Raw genomic sequence first — 24548 nt, forward strand, 5'->3', positions numbered from 1 at the left:
AACAAAAAACAATTCTCAACACAAACGACTCCTACACGTACCAAGTGCAATTATATAAATTGCATAACTGCATAACTCTACTACAAAACAAATTAATGTTTCTGTACTATATGATCACCTGTTTATTTTCAATATAACCAAATATGTATACTTTCACAATAAGGAGTATACTTTTATTCAGATATTGACCTTGTCTGTACAAAAAATGTATTAGAATTTCGTCTGATAGATACGCCTATGATTTTCTGCACCAGTGTCCTTACTTACCTGCATCGGTAATTCAATACAATGTCATTTTGTGACCCTTTAAAATTTGATAGTTTGTCAACCTTGCAATTTAAAGAAGATGAAGAAAAATTAGATACTTGTCACTTTTCAGTCAGCTGTTAAGAGAAACTGTAGCAGGTTTTTTTTTCGGTGAAAATGAGATTTTTATTTTGTTGCATTTTCTCCGTTTTGGTGAGTAAAACATATTCTAATAATACTATTCTAAACTGCTACATTAAGAACTAAGAAAAAATCCTATGTAATTCATTATTTTTTTTTATTTTTTATTTTTTTTCCATTCTTTTTAAACTTCTGAATTTTTCGAAGTCAACGACAGAATTCTGTATTGTAGTATCTATATAAGTTCTGGAATATTAAATTTGATTTCTTTTCCAAACAAATTCCATCATCATAAATTTATTCTGAAGTTTGTGTTCCCTTTACTTTTGTGCAATTGCATCATATATTCATAATTGCAATTAAATATTATTTTATATTTCTATTGTTGGTATCGTCAGTTGTCTCAATTGAGCTAAGTTGTTGGCGCGGCAACTTTTTATTTTTTGGAGAAGTGTGTTCCTTATTGTAAATTGTAAATTGTAAATCCTCATTTGTGAGTAGCATGACATGTGCCACTATAGGACAGGAACTATACTTAATCTTCAGGGGCACTTAACCCTGGATATATGAAGGGTTTGTGCGTAGTGTTTTGTTATTGTCTTTTGTTGTCTTTCAGTCGGATTTTGATTGTTTGGTCATGATATTATGTTTTAATTAGACTTGTAATTTTTGATTGACACTCCCCCACTCCCCCACCCCCCCCCCCCCCCCACCCCCACCCACCCCAGCCCCCCATTTTCCTCGCCCGAATTGCGTTTTCTTTGTTTATACGGTATGTGACTTTTCTCCAACAAAAACGTAAAATATTGTCCCAAATTGTTCTTGTGCAAGCCACCCTGTTATATAATTAGAAACAACTGATTTATAAGAAGTAATCATTATGATGATGATGACGATGATGATGATGCGGATGATTAGCTTAAGGCTCACTTAATATGTTAAATGGTTTGTTTCACGATGTTCTGGCGAATTAAAATACTTACCGCCTCTCAAAAATGGGAAATCACATTAAGCTGGTATAAACCCAACATATTGTATGCATGCATATGTATCGAGCTATCCGGCTCATGTGTTGTTGGTCTTTGTATGTGAATTATTTATCTGAATAATCGGATCATGATGTACGGATGGTGGTAATGGTTGGTCTGTTCAATATTTTTGTTAAATTATTTTATATTTTATTTATCGTTTTACAATGTATTTTATGCTTTTTATCAACAAAAGTCGCCGATTATACCTCAAGTACTCTCAAAGAAAAAGGCTTATGCTTTTTCACAGACTATTATAGATGATATCTTGATTTATAATTTATTTTGGCAGAATGTAGCCTAAGGTCTTTTGATTTATCATAAATCGTTATATGTATCTTGCCAGTATTAGAACCTATGGTCTTTTCATTAATATCATTTATCGCTGCATGTATTTTGACTCAAAACGCAAGGTTTTTAGCTTTAAATCAGTTATGTAAATTATATGAGATTTTGATTTAAATGTTAAAAATGACAGCCAATTGGCAGGTAAACTTTAAGAAATGAAAAATAATACCACATTCCTCCCCACTCATCTCATTCATCTATCTTTGTTATATTACCTCAGATAAAGATCACAATAATTACCATTTAAAGTCTATCCATTACACAAAACATTTATACTTTCATTTAAAAAGATATATATCACAGCAACTCGATTAATAGTCGCGTTGTTGTGTCATATTATGAACAGCCTACGTAAAATTTAGTGCTGAAGTCCTTTCAGTAGATGTGAAAAAAACAGAGATGATTCATTTTTTGAACAAATTTATTGCTTTATTTATTGAATTGTTAAATATATGTGAAGTTTTATCGTTTAGAGTTCAGTGAACCCTGCACACTTGTGTAAGTGTAGTTGTTTGCTCTGGTCTAATAAATCATTGTCTGGCTGATGTTGAGATTGAGAGTAAAATGCCTTCACAATTTTGAAGTATGATTTAGAGCCGGATCCTTTTTATTAGATAGAAAGGAGAGAGCGGGGGATTATTTTTTTAACAAATGTACTGCTTTTTATATTAAATTGTTAAATGTATGCGAGGTTTTATCATATTGAGTTCATTGAACCTGTAAAGTCATGACGGTGTCAGTGCTTGCTCGGGTCCAACTAATTGGCGTTCATGCACTGATGTTGATGTAAAAAGTAATACTCAAACCAATCAAATTAAGAGAAAAATGTTCAGACACCTTTAAATTGCAATTTGTAGCTGGATTCTGTCTAAGACAAGTAAAAAGAAAGAGATGATATATTTTCTTACAAATGTTTTGCTTAAAATTTCAAAATTTAAGATACATGTAGAGTCTAATACTTCATAGTTCACACAATGAGAGTTCAGTAAACCGGTACATTCATACTGGTGTTAGCTCTGGTCCAATCAATAGACTGGTTGGTCTTAAGGAAAAAAGAAGAAAATTGATTTCAAACTGCATCTACATTTTCAACGTATGATTTAGAGCTGGGTTCTTTGTTCATTAGATGGGAAAAGGTAGGGAGGATTCATTTAAAAAAAAATTTGCTTTGAATGTACAAGTGAAGTAATACTGTAGAGTTAAGGAAACTGTAGAATGGCCTGATCGGAGCTTGCACTAGTCGACTTGGTGGATTGGCTGGTCCCGGAGTGAAAGAAAAAAACCTTTCATAGCTCTCCTTTTACAACCTACTAAGGAAACAACCATTTCTACTAAGGGAACAACCATTTCTACTAAGGGAACAACCATTTAACTTAAAGATTGGGGAGCAGAGGCGGATTTAGGGGGGCAGGAAGTCCGACCCCCCCCCCCCCCCTTTTTTGGGAAAAAAATGAATCTTATATAGAGAATCACTGAAGCGTGACTGGAGCGGGCTCCCTCTTAGGCAGTCATCGGGCCCCCACTTATTAAAATTTCTGGATCCGGCACAGGGGAGGATATCTGAGTATGCAGTAGATACCATTAATCGTTTGATTTCAATCTGATTAAAAAAAGATGAATGCAAAACACTTATAAAATGTAAGAGGTTTGATGCTTTACACTTGAACAAACAATATTAAAATGTTTGAAATACTTGTACCTAGAAAATCAATAAAATTGATATTTAATGATGTTATATAATCGTATTGTCACGTCTTAACAATTCAAAAAGGAATTTTGATTGATGATGAATTTATACATTTTCGGAAAAGTTTAAAACGTTCCCACGACTTATTTAATGTATAACCTTTGATGAAGAAATTATCCACATGTTTGTAAACGTTTTTCCGAAGTATTTGCATCATCCGAGGTTCATGTATATATTTTTTTCAACAGAAAAATAACCTGTTACCATCAATCTTTTAAAAAAATTGTCTCTATTATACGAACTCTTACATTCATGTTTTTGTCTGACTGTTATATACCGTCATTACACTAAATCCGTTGGATTTTGAAGGTTTACTGATTGATATTTTAGTCTTAAATACATTATTTTTTATTATTATTTCTGTTGGTTTTGAACTAGCAGTTGTCAGTCACTGTGACGATCTGTACTTTATGCCGTTTTTTTGTTGTGAGGGATGTATAAATTCCCTCCCACGTCTGGTTAGGGTTTCTGTTTGTTACTTTTCTGCTCAGTATCGATTTGATGGGTTCAGCCTTTTTCAACCGATAATTACAGCTTGAAAGATAACAGAAAGAAGAGAAGTAACAATGCAAAAGATTACAACACAGAAAACTATAGATATTGAACAAATGCGCCATGTGGAAAGCCGTTGTTGGTCCATATAACAACCGTCTTACCGGGAACTAATGATAAATTCAATATCTCTTATATTTATGCTAAAATATCTTTAATACTAGGATGAAAAATTGCGGTAATATCTTTTTCAGCTATTTTAAGACGGATAACGAAAAAATATTATGAATGATCATTGACCTTTTAATTTGACAAGTCATTTTAAAAGTTAGATATAATCTTTAACTAGACATTTTTTTATACTGATTATAAATTCATCTATCAGCAAAGACCTGTAGGGATAGACGTTTAACATCAAAGAGTTATCGTATACTAAATATGTAGGTTTTTTCCCTTGATATACAATCATTCACAAGATAACAAGTATGGGCTCTTTTCAAACTTTTAATAAACTCAATTTCAAGGGTTTTTTTTAGGTTTAACACGTGTTTTTGCATGTTTTTATTTTTTTCATATCTGAACACATTTTCTTGGTGTTACAAATTGTATTATTCAATATCGAAAATGCACTTGAACTTTTATTAATCCTGAAAGAATCGATTTCGTGGTTCTTTTGACCTTTGAAATGATACAAATAATATATAACCTTGAAAATCGTCATAGGAATGAAAAATTAAAATATTTAAATCGGTACGTGACTTGAATTTTAATGTAGGAGTGAAAAGATGCATACAATTTATAGAATTCCAACAAACCTGTTTACGGCGATAAATCTATTCGTCCATACATGCAGATATTGCTATATATAATAAATTTAGAATGTTCCCTCGGATACAGTCTTAACGCTGTTGATATTCAGAACAACTTATGATCCATGTCTGCGTTTGTCGTTCTTTTTTTTTAAAAACACCTAAATTTGTCAAAGATAATTTTAGTTAAAACCAAAATATAATTTGAGAGTAAAATGTTTATACATCTTTACAATATAAGCGCGCATTCAATTTAAGTAAATTTTCAAAATATAAGACGATTTGTCTCCTTCAAAATTTTATGCATAAATGCATATACATGGCATATTCATACACACTGTTTAATTGCTAATAAAGGTTACATTTAATTCAAAATAGAAATATCCATCACTTTCATTTGAATGCATGACGAAAAAAATTGCAATTCCAATTTTACACAATAATGGAAACCGACTTCTAATGATATTTATAATAAAAAAAAACGAAAACTTTTTCAAATAATTCAATAAAAGTAAGGAAGCCCACGAGCAGAAATGTAGATATAGATGATAATAAAGGGATACCAAAGAGACTAGAGATATTCTTACCTTTTTTTAAATAGCACACATACGCGACATGATACCTTAAATGCCACACTGTGTATATAGTTACATGTAGTGTCTTTGGTGTTAACTTATTTAAAATACATATATCACCGATTACAAGAAATTTAAATAAGCTTTTGTCAACTGACATGTTCTAAAATAGGGTATGGAAATGCTTTAATTATAAAGTAAAGTTTTAGAGCCGTATCTCTACAAAAAAAGTATGAATTCAGAATGATTAAACACTTTGTATACCCACATTTTATAACTACAATCTGGAGGAAACATGAAATATAGCATTTCAATATTCATCCATGACACAAAATTCCTACACGCATTTAACAAAAACTGTAGCAAAGCACGGCATAATGGAACCATGCTTTTATTGCTGTTTTCCCATCTCAAATACACATTGTGGCATAAAACACGAAGCAGAAATTCACACCTAACTGACTGTTTGATAATGCGCTGGGTTGTGTTGAAGAATATTTGGACCTTTTTATTCATTTCTATATGAAAAAAATATTAGTGAGATACATACCAATTAGACATCAACCTAAATATAAAACAAATCAAAAAGGTCAGGATACTGCATTTTAACATTTTAATTATTATAAAGAATTCGCAGTGTTCATGATACAGTATTTCAAGACTTAAAGTGCTGAAAAATGCTGAAAGTATATTCTCTAACTTCAGACATACAAATACGTTTCAGACTGATTAAAGAGATTGGGCATTCTATTAAGTTTTGATTATTTTGGTTTGAATTTTAAGGATTAATTAACATGAGTATTAAAGAAGGCAGATTTCCAGACGAAGAGAGTGTTTCGTATATCCTTAATGTTACACCATCGCTAAACATCATAATTAAATCTCATTTCTTTTTTTTGGCGTTTTAGCTTCTCATTGTTCCATATCAATCATACACATTTATTGATGAGGAAAACTTTAAAAATCGAAATGAAATGTGCACTTTTGTTTCCTACGCAAGTACAAAAATGTAACTATCATATTATTGTAAAAACAGATAAATGTGAGTTTAATGTGATGCCAGTAGTGTCAGATACCGGTGTGTTCATTGACATTTTAATCCAATTCAAATGTATGTGACTTTTAGATGTATCATATGAACGAAACACGAGATTTGTGTATGTGAATTGTTAATAATATACCTGTTTATTGCACTTGGATTTAGGTTTTACATAACACTCAAATTGTTTACATTTTAACAAATCCTTACGGTTTATTGCAACTTACTGTGAAAGAGATTGTTTTGTGGATTTTAAGAAACTTAATCCAATCATAGATAGATAAAAAATGAAAGAATAAAACTTTTATTATTATATAAAGTACAAAAAAATACATTTACATGAAGAAGAAAAAAACCAGTTTAAACTTCTACCAGTTTAATGAGGACATGAGCTTACTGCTGTTTGTTAGAAGAAAAATCAATGATCATATTAAAATAACATTTTAAAAATACTGTAAGGAGTAGGTCCGGAATGGCGGATTTTGGCCTCAAATTTCAGGTTCATCGAACGAAAGTTTTTTTTACACTTTTTAAACACTTAAGTGTCTATTTCAATTGATTCAGTTAGTTTTAGTAAAAGATTTTAACTGATAAGTCATTAAAAACGCTCCGATTCAAGATTAAATTATATGAAAAATCTATCAAATATGCCAAAAAAAGTCACTTTTTAGATGTTTTTGTCAAAAATGAAAGTGGTCGAATCCGTGTTCATCCTCCACCTTTATATATGTTATGTATTATCATCAAATACAACTTACATTTTAGTATTATGAATGAACACGAATGCGGCCACTTTCATTTTAGACGGAAACCGTCTGAAATTTAACTAAAATGCTCAAATTGTGAAGATTTCAGTAATTTAGCATGACTTTATGATGCTAGGATATTATGTGCATTGTCTTGTCAAAAACTGCCCATATTTATGTAGCAGAAGCATTTTTCTTACCATTAAATAACCAAAAGTTTACATTTTAACAATTTGGTAAAACTGCTATATTTTGGGTCCAAAAAGGGGTCTTACTGAACCCACTCCTTTAAATGAATTCATTTCATAACAAACTAGAAATAAAATCCACACAAATTTTCAGTAAAAACGTACGCGTGTAGGTAATATTTTGGTTACAAAGTGCTTTTATCAATTGTGTAATGTAGCACTTGAAGCCAAAATTTAACTATGTTTATAACGAAAATGAGGAAGTGTTGTTCATAATGCCAGGCACCTATCAGAGGCACAGATTTTACTATACTAAGTAGACCAAAAATTCATTACGATAAATTATAATAGTGTACTTGGTGAACTTTTTTTCTTTTTCAGATATTTCAGACGGGAGGAGGTAAGCACAAATAATTTATTAAAAAGAATTAAATATTTTTACGTTTTTTTTATCCTAAAAAGTGTTATCAGATCAATAAGTCATTATAAAAAGAAGGGGATGTGGTATAATCGCCAACTAACAGACGCGAGTCTAAAGCAGATAGAAGCAACTATAGGTCACCATACGGCCTAAAAAAATACGCTAACCCATACCTTATAGTTGTATCAAAAGGCCCAGACCTGACAAAATGTGAAACAATTCAAACGAATAAACCAACTTCCTGTTATATGACTGAAAACAAATACATTGTTTGACAGGCAGCAACCAACGACAGCCCCTAAAATAACGGCTCCTTATCATACGCATAATATTCCATAAAATAAAGGCTCCTTATTATACGCATACACAGGTTCCATAAAATAAAGGCTCCTTAATATACGCATACTGTTCCATAAAATAAAGGCTCCTTATTAAACGCATACTGTTCCATAAAATAAAGGCTCTTTATTATACGCATACTGTTCCATAAAATAAAGGCTCCTTATAAAACGCATACTGTTCCATAAAATAAAGGCTCCTTATAAAACGCACACTGTTCCATAAAATAAAGGCTCCTTATAAAACGCATACTGTTCCATAAAATAAAGGCTCTCATTATACGCATATTGTTCCATAAAATAAAGGCTCCTTATAAAATGCATACTGTTCCATAAAATAAAGGCTCCTTATTATACGCATACTGTTCCATAAAATAAAGGCTCCTTATTATACGCATACTGTTCCATAAAATAAAGTCTCCTTATAAAACGCATACTGTTCCATAAAATAAAGGCTCCTTATTATACGCATACTGTTCCATAAAATAAAGGCTCCTTATAAAACACATACTGTTCCATTAAATAAAGGCTCCTTATTATACGCATACTGTTCCATAAAATAAAGACTCCTTATTATACGCATAATGTTCCATAAAATAAAGGCTCCTTATTATATGCATAGTGTTCCATTACATAAAGGCTCCTTATTATACGCAAAGTGTTCCATAAAATAAAGGCTCCTTATTATACGCATACTGTTCCATAAAATAAAGGCTCCTTATTATACGCATACTGTTCCATAAAATAAATATTATACGCATACTGTTCCATAAAATAAAGGCTCCTTATTATATGCATACTGTTCCATAATATAAAGGCTCTTTATTAACCGCATACTGTTCCATAAAATAAAGGCTTCTTATTATACGCATACTGTTCCATAAAATAAAGGCTCCTTATTATATGCATACTGTTCCATAAAATAAAGGCTTCTTATTATACGCATACTGTTCCATAAATTAAAGGCTCCTTGTCATACGCATACTGTTCCATACAATAAAGGCTCCTTATACGCATATTGTTCCATAAAATAAAGGCTCTTTATTATACACATACTGTTCCATAAATTAAAGGCTCCTTATTATACGCACACTGTTCCATAAAATAAAGATTCTTTATTATACGCCTACTGTTCCATATAATTTCTCTATCACTAATGGTGAAGACTCAGGTATTCAAAAAGTTGATTGAAAACAATACACTTCTTAACATATTTAAATCCAGATGTTCTTAAGTGCATGTTATAAAGTACATGTATCTGTTCAGCATTGTAAAATGTATAATGTAGAAACTGACAGTTTGCAATTTTACTTTTTTATTTTTTTTTAACTGGAAACAATGTTTTATATGAATATATATGTATAGATAATGATATCAAATAAAAAAGTTATAATTTTACGGATTATAAAGTAGTTATAAATTTATAATTGTATTTTATAACTTTTCAGCATTGACAAAATGCAGCAAGCCAGTTGATATTGTATTTGCCATCGATACATCGGCTAGTATCTGGATTGTCAACTTTCCGAGTCAAATACAATTTGTCCGTGATGTGGTCAGTGAGTTGAACATTGGTTCTGGTATCGACAAAAGTCGTGTTGCAGTGGTAACATTCAGCAAAGATGTTAAATTAGTATTTGATTTCAATCAAGGACAAGGTACAATATATAAAAGTTGCAGTTATGATTAATTTTGACACATCTGCATCAAATAGTTATTGACCTATCCAGTTTATATTTTCTTCGAAACAACAACTCTTTATTATCTGTCTCGCCTCATAAAACTGAGAGTCTTTAAATACAAATCTAGTGGAAATTGTATATGTTCCGACATCGTATATAAGTAAAAACCGTAACTATCAGACAAACATTCAGGCCGTCAGATACATTTTTAAATCTTGATGGTTGTCAGAGTATTGGATAGGTAATAATTCATGAATACTCTAATGTTTTAAATATCTCATATTTCGGCATCTGGACTATACTTTTTTAAAAGTCTATATTCAGTGGCGGATCCAGGATTTTTCGTAAGTGGGGGCCCACTGACTGACCTAAGAGGGGGCCCGCTCCAGTCACACTTCAGTGATTCCCTATATAAGCAACCAATTTTTTTCCAAAAGGGGGGGGGGCAGGCCCCCTGCCCCCCCCCCTAAATCCGCCTCTGATATTGATCTTAAATTAAAACATAACACATTACAGTTTAATCTTCAATCTATGATTTATTGATCTTTAACATCGGTGGAATATGTGTATGATTTGTCAGGATATGATGTGTTGGAAAAGTTGAAAACATATGAACTTTATTTTATTTATATCTCTGAAAGAACCAAAATATTTGATCAGCTGAATTGCATTGTAAGATCCAAGGGTAGAGGAAATAATATATAGGAAATAACAAATGTAGCAAACTTCTAGTCTAAGACAAAAATCAGTAGAACTTGTATGGTTGCCAACTGGCTCTGTTGCCAATAAGAAAACTAACCAACAGAGACCAACAGAAGAGATGTAAACATATTTCATTTCATATAATCTCATTAACTATGGTCAATACATACTTTATAGCTTGTGGATATCATTAGTGAAAATGCATTGTTCGTATCCAGAAATGGAAATAACTTCATTGGTTGAATTTCAATCAGTTTTGACGTTTTTAACCAATCACGACGTTTTGATGTATACTTTTGATAATATTTCCCAGAATGCAATTACATTCTGAAACGGCGAATTATCAAATTATGTTTATAGTTGTGTTGCCTAAAACTCGATTCATTGATAAGAGGTCCCACAACTTGTAGATTGAATGATTTTATTTATAAGTTCAACCGTTGCAAACATTTCTAACAACTCCGAGAGAAATGAAAAACGTTTCAATGCATCATTGAATGTTGATGAAGAAGAATACGGAGACTATGTAAAGAACGGGACTAAGGGGACGACCATTTGATATTCTGGGGGGGGGGGGGGGGGGCAGGAGGATTTGTTTTTGATCGGTTATTTATTTTTGTAAACTGATTATGAATAATTATATATAGGGACATGTGGTGTGAGTGCCAAATGAGACAACTCTTCATCCAATAACCAATTAAAAAAAGGTAAACCATTAATACATGTATTGTCGAGACATTGTGTACCATTTAATCAGAATACTAGTAGATCATTATCCCCTTCAGAAATTATAAGATTGAAGATTTCATTCATAACCTCAGACACATACTTGTGTACAAGAGGACAATATATACAAACATTTTAAGATAATACATAGTGAGAAAGGACAAACCAAACACAAATACATAGTTATAAGTATATTATAAAAGACAATTGGTATAATTAGATTAAGTATTTTTATAATTTTCTTAACAAACTGAATCATTTATATTCCCAAGCAATATACACATATTGCATACATACATACTACATAGTATTAAAGTTAATTTAGTTTGGTTTTACCTAGCCTTTTTCAAAAGTGTTGTCAAACATATTTTGCCGAGCGGAGCGAGGCAAAAAAAAAATTGAAGGGTTTTGGAACCGCTGAAGGCCCAATAAGCTATAGACCTGCTGAGTTATTTATTTTCAATACATTGCAAGTCAGGTAATTTATTTTCAAACTACCACAGAACAAACCATTTATTTTTGTGATTATCAAGGCTGAGTTATTTATTTTCAAAATCCTCCTGGCACCCCCAAAATATCAAATGGTCGTCCCCTAATATACTTTTGGAACGTATTTTTTTCAGACACTGATGCAGTCGTGAAAGCAATAGACGAAATAGTGCACGATAAAGGTGATGCAACTAGGACCTATAAGGCACTTCAAATGGTACATGAACAAGTCTTTGCTACAGGCAATGGCGAACGACCAGAAGTTGAAAATGTCGTTGTAGTACTGACGGATGGAGTGACTAATTCTGGAGGTTATGATAGTTACCCAAGTGGCGGTAAAGATCAGACTTTAGATGATGCTAGGACTGTCCGTAATCTGCCTGCGCATCTATTTGCGATCGGAATAGGACACGGGGTCAATATGGAGGAGTTAAAACATATGGCCAGTATCCCGGATACCACATACGTCATTACTGCTAATGACTTTGAAGAACTTAACACCGACAACATAAAACAGAAGCTTATCGACAGAACTTGTGAAGGTACTTTTCTTTATGTGATTGACCGATTTTTATACATGCCCAATCCAATAAAAAACGCGTCCAAAAAAGTCTTTTCTACACTCAAGACGATTTAAGTACACCATATGCCTCGAACTAGATAGATATAGGAAGATGTGGTATGAGTGCCACTGACACAACTCTCCATCCAAATAACTGTTTATTTTTTCAAGAGTCGATGGATTACTTTCTTATCGACATATACACCATTTTTTCATAAAGAATCATTGATAATATCAAATTGATTAAAAAGGAACTTATAGCATCTCTCCTTTAACTATATAAAAGAATTTGATGGTGTTCTTGTCATTTCACAGTCTCAGTTTAGTTTTCTGTGTATAGTGTTTTCTTACTTGTTTTTTTCTTCTTCTTCTTTTCTATCATAAGTTTTGAATGTTCCTTAGATATACCGTTTTTTAAACTTTCATACTTAATAACTTTCAGTTTACATTTTTTTATAAGATGAAAACCTAGCAATGTTGTTGTTGTTGTTGTTGTGTATCTTTCCTCCACTGTCTGGAGAACTGTAGTCTTGGGTGTGGTTACCCAACACTTCATAGAATAATTATATGCACTGTCCCACTTTTACTACAAAACTAAATGAAAGTCTATGTACACATTAAGAGCAGGATGGTCCCTACTAAAAGTAAAAACACAAAAATACTAAACTCCGAGGAAAATACAAAAAGGAAAATCAAAAATCAAAAGGCAAAATCAAAAGTCAAAACACATCAAACGAATGGATAACAACTTTCATATTCCTGACTTGGTACAGGCATTTTCTAATGTAAAAAATGGTGGATATCTATTACACTATTAAGCAGGTCACTTGTAATGATATTCCAGAGCTGTACTGCGTGCTATATGTAGGGCATAGCAAAAGTCCTCGACTTAAACACTCAAGTCTGTTGTAATATTGAGGTTGTACAAACGGACTAGACGAGCAATCAAGTATGAACTGCATCAGCTGAAGTGGATCAGATATGATTAAAATCTTTGTTAAACAATATAGTTTAAAGTTACTAATTTTAATCTAGATTATTTATTTACTTATGATTTTTGTGAATTCTTACGCAGTTGTTGTGCCACAAGCCACCACTACTCCACCACCGGCCACCACTACTACGCCACCACCAAAAGAAGAACCAAAAGGTTTGTATTCCCATTTAGCCAAAACATAGTCAACAAAATATTGCTTAAGGTGGTACCTAACACTACAGGGAGATAACTCTGTAAAATCAGCTAAACGTTTTTATTACATTGTGTTGTTACGGGAATATTAAGCTTCTCAATAATCAACATTGGTGTTTGTCAAACTGCTATATAACCAGTGTAATTTTTCCGACAAAACGGTTGGTTCAAAATTTTCAATTTTTTTATATTTTTGTTAAAGGGTCAAAGTAAGTACTTTGACAAAATTTTATGAAAATTAAACGAGCCAAATCAATTTTAGTGCACCTTAACATAAGAAAATATTCAAAGTTTAACCACAATTTGTAATGCGTATTTAATAGATTTATGATACATTGAAAGTTATGATTAGCTTGTAAATCAAACTAGAGGCTCTAAAGAGCCTGAGTCGCTCACCTTGGTATATGTGAATTAAACAAAGGAGCAGACAGTTCATGACAAAATTGTGTTTAGGTGATTGTGATGTGTTTGTACATCTTACTTTACTAAACATTCTTGCTGCATTCAATTATCTCTATCTATAATGAACTTGTCCGTGTAGTTTCAGTGGAAAATGTTAGTTAAAATTTACAAATTTTATGAAAATTGTTAAAAATTGATTATAAAGGACAATAACTTCTTAGGGGGTCAATTGACCATTTTGGTCATTTGACTTTTTTTAATTCTTACTTTGCTGAACATTATTGCTGTTTACAGTTTATCTCCATCTATAATAATATTCAAGATAATAACCAAAAACAATAAAATTACCCATTTATGGGCAGCAAAGAAAATTTCAGGGCAGAAAGATCTTGACCTGATAAACAATTTTACCCGAGATCAGATTTGCTCTAAATGCTTTGGTTTTTGAGTTATAAGCCAAAAACTGCATTTTACCCCTATGTTCTATTTTTAGCCATGGCGGCCATCTTGGATGGTTGGCCGGATAATAAAACACAAACTTTAAACTAGGAACACCAATGATGATTGTGGCCAAGTTTGGTTTAATTTGGCCCAGTAGTTTCAGAGGAGAAGATTTTTGTAACGACGACGGACGCAGGACGACGACGACGACGACGGACGAAGGACGCCGGACGCCAAGTGATGGGAAAAACTCACTTGGCCTTTTAGGCCAGGTGAGCTAATAAAAAAAATAATCAACTAATGATACAAACGGAAAATGATGTTGTTATAATGCCATTTGTAAACGTCAATTTGTGGTTAAGACACAGGCCTAAAGGCATAAAACCACTTCAGTTAAGATACCGAATCGTAGTATACTTATTTATCGTACGGCATGTAGAAAAATACGTCCATTCGGAACAAATCTTAAATCAAGAAGTTTCAGGCTTATAAGCCTAGCTTCTTTTTCATCATTTCACATTAACAATTGTTATGAATGACAACTTTGAATATCATACAGAAGAGTTATCAAAGAAACATGCAGAGTGAGATCAATTCAGGGTAACATTGTTTGTAATCATGTACATTTGACCATACTAAGCCATCATTTTGTTTTACTTAGCTAGTGTTGACGTTATTTGAACGGTAACCAACTTTCGTAGTATTATCTGATAGTTACAAGATTTTGGTTAAGGATGTCTTGATTTTAAGATTAAAAAACATTTTTTACGAGTGCCATCAGTTATATATGGTTTATCTATCAGCCATTCCTGGTTATGTCTTAATTTTTTTTAAACCTCTCTGGTTTTAAACTTTACCAAACCACGGAATTGCATTATATGCTAAAAAAAATACATTTTTCTAAACTTCTAACTTGCGGGTATATTATTTAGTTGTGAACAATTGAAAACATACACATGATATGATTTCCACAGACATCGCGCACGTAAACAATACTTTATATATACTATGGTAACCATCACCAGATACGGTAGAAACCTTAGGTTTTTGAAACTTATAATTTCAAAAGTTGACAGAAAAAAAAATTAAGAGTCTAAGCATATCAAGCAAAATCGTCTACAATCTAAGGGAGATGATTTTAACATTTATCAACAATAATCTCTTTTTTTTTTAATCATAATTTTCCTCACATACAGAATGTTATGAAGCCAGGGCAGACATATTTTTCGTTCTGGATCAGTCTTCAAGCATCAAAACATACGAAAACTTCCAAAAAGAACTCGAGTTTGTAAGAGAAGTTATTGATCGGATCGAAATTGGACCGACTAAAGCCCAGGTTGGACTTATGAAATTCAGTACAGACGCAACTACAGAGTTCCATTTAGGGGATCACACAACGAAAACAGATCTTGTAAATGCATTATCTATGGTGAAGTGGGATGGAGGCGATACTTATACAAATAAAGCTATAAACATGTTGATTAATAGAGGCTTCAACACGGTGTTTGGCGCTAGAGAAAATGTACCTCAAATTGCTATCATTTTAACTGATGGAGGGTCTACAAAAGCATCGCTGACAGAAGAAGCTATTACGAGGCTGAGGGAAACAGACATTATATCATTTGCTATTGGTACGTGTATTAAGTGCAGTTTTTCTTTTGTACTATCAAGGCGCTAATAATCACAACGTCAGAGAAAATAATCAGTTGTTCTACCGCTGTACTTGATATTATAAATTAAAAAAAACAGAAGATGTGGTTTGATTGCCAATTAGACAACTTTCCACAAGACACCAAAAGGACATGGGCATTAACAACTATAAGTCATCGTACAGCCTGCAATAATGTACAAATCCCATACTGCATTGTAGCTATAACATGTTATTTGAATATTTAACGAATTTATAGTTGGTTTTGACTACGCAACATTAAAATCAATAGGAACGGCGTATGATGATTCGGTTTTCATACAGGCTTTCTTTTCTAATGGCATATGTTGACTTACATTGATAAGTGTTTCAGCAAAAGAAAGGTCAAACAAAGGAATGATTACAAAATCATTGCTTCGTTTAGTCTCATGGTGATTTCAGATTTCCTTGTAATAATTACTAGTTGTTGTTTTTGTTGTTGTTTCTTTTCTGTTGCTTTATGGCTGTTAGAAAGATTAAGAAGTATACATACAAATATTATGATTAAATATCGCTTTAAAGTATATATAATATATGCGTTTTAGTGTGTACAATTACAATGTATTTTTTATGTACGTATGCAGGGGTTGGAGAAAATAAAACTGATGAGATGTTAGAAGAATTACATAGCATTGCAACTTCACCCGACCATTTTTTCGAAGTTGACAATTTGGACCGACTTGTTGATATCAGGAAGAACTTGGTTGATGTTTTATGTGAAGGTATTTATCTTATTAAAAGTATTCTCGATTTGCATCTAATTTGACGTATACCACATGCAAATTTCCGATAAAAAGTACTTCGATGTTTACATAATACTATAAATAGAAATACAAAGATGTCAAACACAAAAGAGCCGTGATTTGTTTTATATACACCAAAGAACACTGATGCCAGTTACATTGTATAGATCAACAGAATTTTTGCATAAATTTTCCCCAACTTGAAATTTCTAATCGACCGTCACCTTGTTTAGTTTAAGGTCTCGACTCTCCCCTAACCTGAGACAGTGGTGTTACAACATAATATAATTTCAAACTTAAAAAAAAAATCAGCTTAGCTCAGAAGATCAGTACAAAGCAGAAAAACAAACCGGGGAATTTAGTTCGATTGATGAATTTACATATAATGTATAAATATTTCATCTATAGTCTGGAAATTGGCGGAAGAGCACTTAAACATGACTGTACCTTTTTGTATTGTTTGTGGGTTATTCATTACTAACATTTTTTAGTTTATATAATATATCTAACAGAGAAATGTTTCAAATTTAACAAAGATGAATTGTTTGGAATAGCAAGTTTTTATTTAAAAATCCTCTCAAATACTTCCAATTTCGATTATTTTTCGGCATTAAATGAAATAGAACCGATATTTTTGACATTAACTCAATTGCATGTGTTCTGTGATGTCCATTGCAAACACAAGGAGAGTTATGCTCAGTTATAGTAAAATCCTGAAACTGATCACGATCAGAATGATACGTATCTATTTATCTTACGTTTCATTAACAAGTATTTACATATATTTAAAGAGTTTATAATTTTTCAGATGCTGTAGATACAGACGAAGAAAGTGAGTATAAAATTAAATAAAAAACGCAAATTTTAATAGTAGTCAGTTATAATTGAATTGTCTGATTTCGGCGAATTTCAACGATCCGAACAGCATACAAATGTATGTAGTATTTAACTATGATAATCGAGCAATCACAAACAAAGAGTTTTATGAATATTGGGTAATCACGAGGTATAACATTGACAAAATAATGATATAACAGCATAAGAGAGCCTAATGGTGAACAGCTGACATTTATAACAACAGGCACAATACCTAAACCAGGTGTATGTCTGTAATACTTTACTCTCTCAATTTTTTAACATTCGCTATCTAGATTGACTGCCTAAACCTTCCAATCTTTTATCTAATATTTATATTCTTCACTTTTTCATGCTTTCAAAAATTCACTCTTTTTATCGGATTCTATAGGTAGGTTTTGTGAATAAAATTGCGCTAAATTTAAATTAATATTTGAACTTTCTATTTTATTTTTATTTTTTTCAGAGCCACAGAAAAATGAAGGTTAGTATGTTTTAATATACAGTATAAATTGTTCAAATGTAATATTTGAAAGAAAGTGAAAAAATATGCAATGTGATAACTACATTATACTTTACATGAAACAATTTCACAAAAATCAGGCCGTCGGTTTTCTCGTTTCAGTCGTTTCGTTTTATAGACTTCTACACAGTTTTGACTTTGCTCATTGTTGACTTACAAACCATATTCAAACGAAACATCCACCGACCGTTACCAGAAACATAATACACTAAAATTTTATTGATGAGTCCGTTTAAAAATAGATCTTCATTTTCCCCTTGTTTATGAGGACGAATATACTGTTATGGTAGCTCGTTTGGTGTTGATTATTGTACAAGTAATCAGACATTTAACACCATAATCTTCTGATCTGACCTAATAATGTAGAGACAAAATAAAGTGTTTTAGTAAAGGAGTAGGTCCGGTAAGACCCCTTTTTGGCCCCAAAATTTACCAGTTTTACAAAATTGTTAAAATGTAAACTTTTAGTTATTTATTGGACAGTTGAATGCTTCTGCTACATTAATATGGGCTGTTTTTGACAATACAATGCACATACATCGGGTTGTAGCACCATTAACTCATGCTAAATTACTGAAATCTTCAAAATTCTATCCTTATAGTTAAATTTTAGACGGTTTCCGTGTAAAACGAAAGTGGCCGCATTCGTGTTCATCCTTAATATTGAAATGTAAGTTGTATTTTATGATAATATATAACATATACAAAGGTTATGGATGAACACGGATGCGGCCACGTTCATTTTTGACAAAAACCATCTGAAAAGTGACGTTTTTTGGCATATTTGAGAGATTTTTCATATTTGAACTTGAATCGGATCGTTTTTAATGACTAACTCAGTTAAAATCTTTCACAAAAACTAATTGAATCAAGTGAAATAGACACTTAAGTGTTTAAAAAGTGTTCAAAATCTTTCGTCAGATGAAACTGAAATTTGAGGCCAAAATGAGTCCTTACCGGACCTACTCCTTTATAAATTGTAGAAACATATATTAAAGAAATCGAAATAAATTTCCCCCGGCTTGTGTATTTATAACTTTATAACAAATTTTAGTATAGAGTGCAAGGAAACCATTGCAGACATCATAATATTGCTTCGTATTTATTTTAGAGGGTAAGGAAACCATTGCAGACATCATGATTTTACTTCCTATTTATTTTAGAGTGTAAGGAAACCATTGCAGACATCATGTTTTTACTTGACGGATCTACAAGTATCAACAACCAAGAAACCTTTGACAAAGAACTTGATTTTATAATCAGCGTCATAGACGAGATGGACATCGGTCAAACCAAAACACAGATTGCCCTTATGCAGTTTGCTAGTGGTACTAAAATAGAATTCCTTTTCAATGAGCATGACAACAAGGCAGACATAGCAGCTGCTATACGAAGTGCCAGATGGATGCAGGGTAACACCTTCCTCAATCTGGCATTGGATAAAATTGTACAAGTATCGACCAAAGAAAATGGCTTTAGAGATAATGTCCCTCATATATTAGTTCTCATCTCAGATGGTGTATCTACCAGACGTTCTTATACAATGAAGGCGATAGAGAGATTGAGGGAGAAAACAGATTATATTGTCTTCGGAATAGGTGAGTAAATGTAATATTGACATATTTCTTTCTCTCTGGGCTCCTTGCTGGAATGTGGGGTCGATGAAGTTCATTATCAAATGTTTGAACTCATAGTTGTTGGTTTATATGAGCAGACACTGCATTTCAACTTAAATCGTCTAAGAGTTGTAATAAGTTTTATATCGATTAGCCATGCTCAAGTTTACTTTTAAGTGTTCCCTCCATGCAAGCATCGTCAATTGTGCCTTTGTTACGCGATGAAACACGAAACACTGTATGCGAACGAATAAGACACTTTTCCGAAATCAAGCCAGATTTTTCTCTCTTTTAAATGTGTTTTGCTGGTGCTGTTTATTTCTAGAACTGTGTGGATTGTGATGACAATTTTACCAGACACACAATATGTGTTCTTATAAAGTAGCAAGGGATGTAAACCGGACGTTTTTATTCATCTGATTAATACTTATTGATATTGTAGGTGTCGGAATGTATCTTAATATGGACGAGTTATCTAAGCTTGTTTCAAAACCAGTACCAGATCACCAATTCCATGTTGATAGTCAAGATTCACTTCCACTCATCAGAAGTCAACTTACTACAAGGCTCTGCGCAGGTCAGTACAATTTAATGTTATCTAAATTAGGAAAAGAGTTCATGTCAATTGACAGCAACCTAGCTATTTGAAAGACATGTGTTACAATTTAAAAAGTAATATTAGTTATAGGTATCATTTACAGTAAAACAGACACCTAGTTGATTTGAGTATAGATCAGAAAATGTTGATGAAATGTCGGCCATTTTCTTTTTATTTTTTTTTACACCAAATTGTATATTCTTACTAACGAGGAAATGTTGGCATTTAAAAATTATTGAAAAAAGACTTGTTCAACATGTCTAACTTTTAATTAAGTGTTCAGGGATTTTTTTCAATTCCTCTATTTCACCTTTGGTTTTTGCGGTGGTTCTTATATTTATTAAATTTTCTCCTTCGTAATAGCATCTAGGAAAATGAAATTGCTAATATCACGTCTAGAGATATCTTTCATAACACTAAAGGTCTATCAAGTTAGTATATTGGTGCAAAATATCAAATGCACATTCCTTTAAAAAGTTATAAAATGTCTAGTTTAACTGAGATAAAAGCTCTACATATAGTACCATAATCCTCATTTCGAAAGCATGGTATAGAAATCATTTCGCAGTATATATGTATTATTGTTTTGCTTGTAGCTGATGAACCGAAACCAGCACCAGAGGGTGAGTATAAAAGTGATAATAAAGTCTTTACAACTGATTGTCAAGAATTTGATTGTTATAAGGCACAAGCGGGTTAATGCATCATCATCGATGTTTCTTAGCTTATCTTGAAAAATATGACTAAACTGATTTATTGCATGGTTAACAAGCGAAATATTGTTTCACTTATTCTTTTTCGTTAATTTTGATTATTTTTTTTAATCTATATTTCGTAGCTCAATTTATCGGTCACTTGTTTAAAGTAGCATTGGAATGACATTTGGGATATATATTGAGTTAGAAAACACATCTACATGTTTTGGCGTAATACGATATTGCAACCAGTATAAACCCAATTTGACTACATGAATGCAGATCAAAAAATAATTTTTAAGCAAGGGTTAATATACAATATTTTCCTTAATTTTCCATGAATAAATATGAAATCAGTGATTTAATCTATTTTTATATATTTTAGCACTCAATTATAATTCTGTCTTCTTCTTCTACTTTTTTTTTTTGGGGGGGGATGTTCTAGATATTAAAACGTTTATAGCCATTTGTTATGCACTTTTCCAGGTTTTTTTTTTATATATTATGTAAACCTCAACTAGACCCTCTTATTTGTGTTTTATCTTGTAGTTTGTATTGACAAAAAGGCAGATATTATTTTCATTGCTGATGCATCTACAAGTATTGGTATAACAGACTTTGGAAAGCTTAAAAGCTTTATGAAAAAGGTTATAAGTAATTTTGAAATCGGTACAGACCAGATACAGATTGGACTTGTCACATTCTCAAATTCATCAAAAACGGAATTTCCCCTAAAAGCATACAGGTATTATATTTTACAATTTTTCAATATTAAAATCATGCAGTGTCATAGCCATGCAGGGTTAGTTTTAAAGTTTTAAACAGAATTATATACAAAACTAAACTCATTAAATAAAAATGACTATGTTTCTCTGATAAAAAGTTGATTGTGACAAAATATCCAAAAACAGAAAATAAGAAAACATATCAAGGACATCAGTTACATGTTAGTGATCCCGTGTCGTAAAATGTATAAATTTGAATACGCAATTTTCGTTCGGCAAACTAGATTAATTGGCTCTTTCAGCACTATTGTGCTATTTCTTAGTGGTAAGTTTTTATCGGTAGAGGAAGCCAAAATATCCGGAAAGAACCACCGACCTCTGGTAGGAAAAACCAACAGTCCTAGTCAATTTAGATTAGATTCGAGCGCACCTGCCAAGTGTGGAAAACGAACTCAAAATATCGGTGTTGACATGCTTATTGGTATATAAGTTGGAATAATTAGACCATTCGGCCATCGACGATCATGGTCAGTTAAAAAAAAACTGCCTTATTTCAAATATTGAATTGTTTCATACTTTTTTATCATTCAAAATTTGTATGAAAAGATTCTGTATTTTCGAACTTTACCAAAGAAAACCAATACGCTAAAAACCGAAATGTATTTTCATTCAAATATTTTCATCTATTTATTGTGCTAGAAGATTTATTAACAGCGTTAGTAAGTATCTATTAGAAATCAAAATAAGTCACATTAAGGTGGAACATATTGCTTTTAGTTAAATTATTTTCATTTTCTATACAAACAGCTCAAGTGAAGAGCTAGACAAGGCGATAGATGGTGTCCATTATACACAAGGTTTGACCTTCACACACTTGGCCTTGGAGGAGGTGTTGAAACATGGTTTTACGGCACAAGCAGGTGCACGTGGTGATGTCCCACGTATTGTTGTAATTGTAACGGATGGCTGGTCTAGAGACCCTACGAACACACTAATAAATGCTCAAAAGGCAAAGGACGCAGGAATAATCATGTTTTCAATAGGTAATTATATGTTGTTGGATTGTTTTCTCCTATTTTTCTCCTATAAAACATTTTAAAACAAAGGAATGAAATGATATGATTAAGATACTAGTTTCATATTCGGGTAGAACAATACTAATTTAATCAAAATTACTAAATGACTGTGTTATAACTATGATTTACTATGTTTATAATTGATTTTGACATGAATAACACATGCTTCTATCGTTTTAGGTGTTGGTCACTATCTGGATGAAGATGAACTTAAAGCCATGTCTTCCGATCCAGTAGAACTTCATTCATTCATGGTTGAAGACTATAGTGCCTTAGAAAGTATTCAGAACTCTGTTGCCTCCAAAGTCTGCACGGGTATTTATTTTTACCTGAAAATATTATATAAAAGATATGAACTGCCCTATAAACTTTAAATACGTACGCGCTGTTACATTGCATTATGAAAAAAAATCAGTCTCATAGGATCTGGTTAACAACAAAGATTGTTAGATTGCAGATTTGCTGTAAATATAAAATTAGCATGGGACATTATTTTTTTTTTGTGATTATTTTCACTCAGCATACAGCCTTAAGTGTACAAGTCACTTAAAAACAAAGAAAAGCGCGAGTAAACAAAGCTTCGTTGGCTTTTAGAATTGACAAAACAAAATTTCGAATTAGATATATACCAGTGTCGTAACCCACGATGATAAAAAGTTCACTAGAATAAAATCATCAAAGATACCAGCTGGTTAACAATTTTTTACACCAGACGCGTGCGTTTCGTCTACACAAGACTCCAAGACTCATCTATAACTCTCTTATTAAAACAGTTTTAAGGCAAAATTTAAAAATTAAAGTTGGAGATCATTATAAATCTAAGACATACGAAATGGTGTGCAAAATACAGCTAAGGCTACCTAAGCTTTGGGGAGAAAAACCTTGGTATTTTGTGTATTTTCAACATATACATGTATGAGTAGTATATCAAATATAATAGTTCATGTCAGAACAAAAGTGCGAACATCATATTTTATGTATTTGAGTCTGACAAGCAAACATTAGCCAATTTATATGATTACGGATTTCTAATATCTAAATAAAAAAGCAACATATGAAAAATTAGGTTAGGTAATCATTATTTAGTTTTTGCATTATACTCATTTTCAAATAAAGAAAATGAAAATATTATTTAATGATTCTTATATTTTAGTGAACCCATCAGTCAGGCCTGTACAGCCACTTATAGACTCGGACAGCATAAACGGTATATTTGGACCTAAAAGGAAGTTTTTTAGAAATCAAAACGAAGAAAAGGAATTGAAAAATGAAATTGAAAATCTTGCTGGAAGAGGAAACGATAGGAGAAATAACTTGTTTAACAAAGCAGCAAGTAGAAAGGAAAATTTAAATCAAGAAGATATATTGTCTCTTTTAGAGAAGGCACTTAAACGACGACTTGACAGGCAAAATTAAACTTTTATAACGTAGAATGAAACATTAGATATATCAGTCGAACTATGCACAACAGTGTCCGCTTTTAGAAACTTATAATTACAATGTGCATTATCATATACATTTATACCTTAGTTTGTCGTCATATTTTATAACTTACATCATAGTTTTTCTTCTTTCAGAACTTAAATTCAATATATGATATTTTTGTTATGTTTGTAAATTTTGTTTAATTGTATATAACTGTTTGTCTATTTTTACATTGGCATTTCTCCTGTAGACAATTAGTTGGCATAGAAAAATTTTATGAATTTGAATAAAATG

General features: G+C 31.9%; 1 protein-coding gene across 1 annotated transcript; it reads left to right on the forward strand.

The window, feature by feature from the left end:
• The first annotated feature begins 331 nt into the window (after nucleotides 1–331).
• On the forward strand, nucleotides 332–24548 carry LOC134680608 (collagen alpha-5(VI) chain-like). The gene is made up of 16 exons (XM_063539715.1): nucleotides 332–459; nucleotides 7741–7759; nucleotides 9567–9776; nucleotides 11852–12259; nucleotides 13355–13429; nucleotides 15508–15942; nucleotides 16583–16720; nucleotides 17550–17573; nucleotides 18063–18080; nucleotides 19283–19717; nucleotides 20178–20312; nucleotides 20930–20956; nucleotides 21578–21773; nucleotides 22561–22796; nucleotides 23010–23144; nucleotides 23983–24548. Exons 1-16 carry the CDS (start codon nucleotides 424–426, stop codon nucleotides 24243–24245), a joined length of 2790 nt encoding a protein of 929 aa, XP_063395785.1. The 5' UTR covers nucleotides 332–423; the 3' UTR covers nucleotides 24246–24548.

The sequence above is a fragment of the Mytilus trossulus genome, chromosome 8 (genome assembly GCF_036588685.1).
Source record: "Mytilus trossulus isolate FHL-02 chromosome 8, PNRI_Mtr1.1.1.hap1, whole genome shotgun sequence".
NCBI classification, from domain to species: domain Eukaryota; kingdom Metazoa; phylum Mollusca; class Bivalvia; order Mytilida; family Mytilidae; genus Mytilus; species Mytilus trossulus.

Bases quoted from the DNA above. Each gene is read 5' to 3' on its own strand.
- LOC134680608 (XM_063539715.1), top strand. From the start codon at position 424: ATGAGATTTTTATTTTGTTGCATTTTCTCCGTTTTG. The intron at 20,313-20,929 runs GTCAGTACAATT...TTTTGCTTGTAG, and splicing joins TACTACAAGGCTCTGCGCAG to CTGATGAACCGAAACCAGCA. The intron at 21,774-22,560 runs GTATTATATTTT...CTATACAAACAG, and splicing joins TTTCCCCTAAAAGCATACAG to CTCAAGTGAAGAGCTAGACA.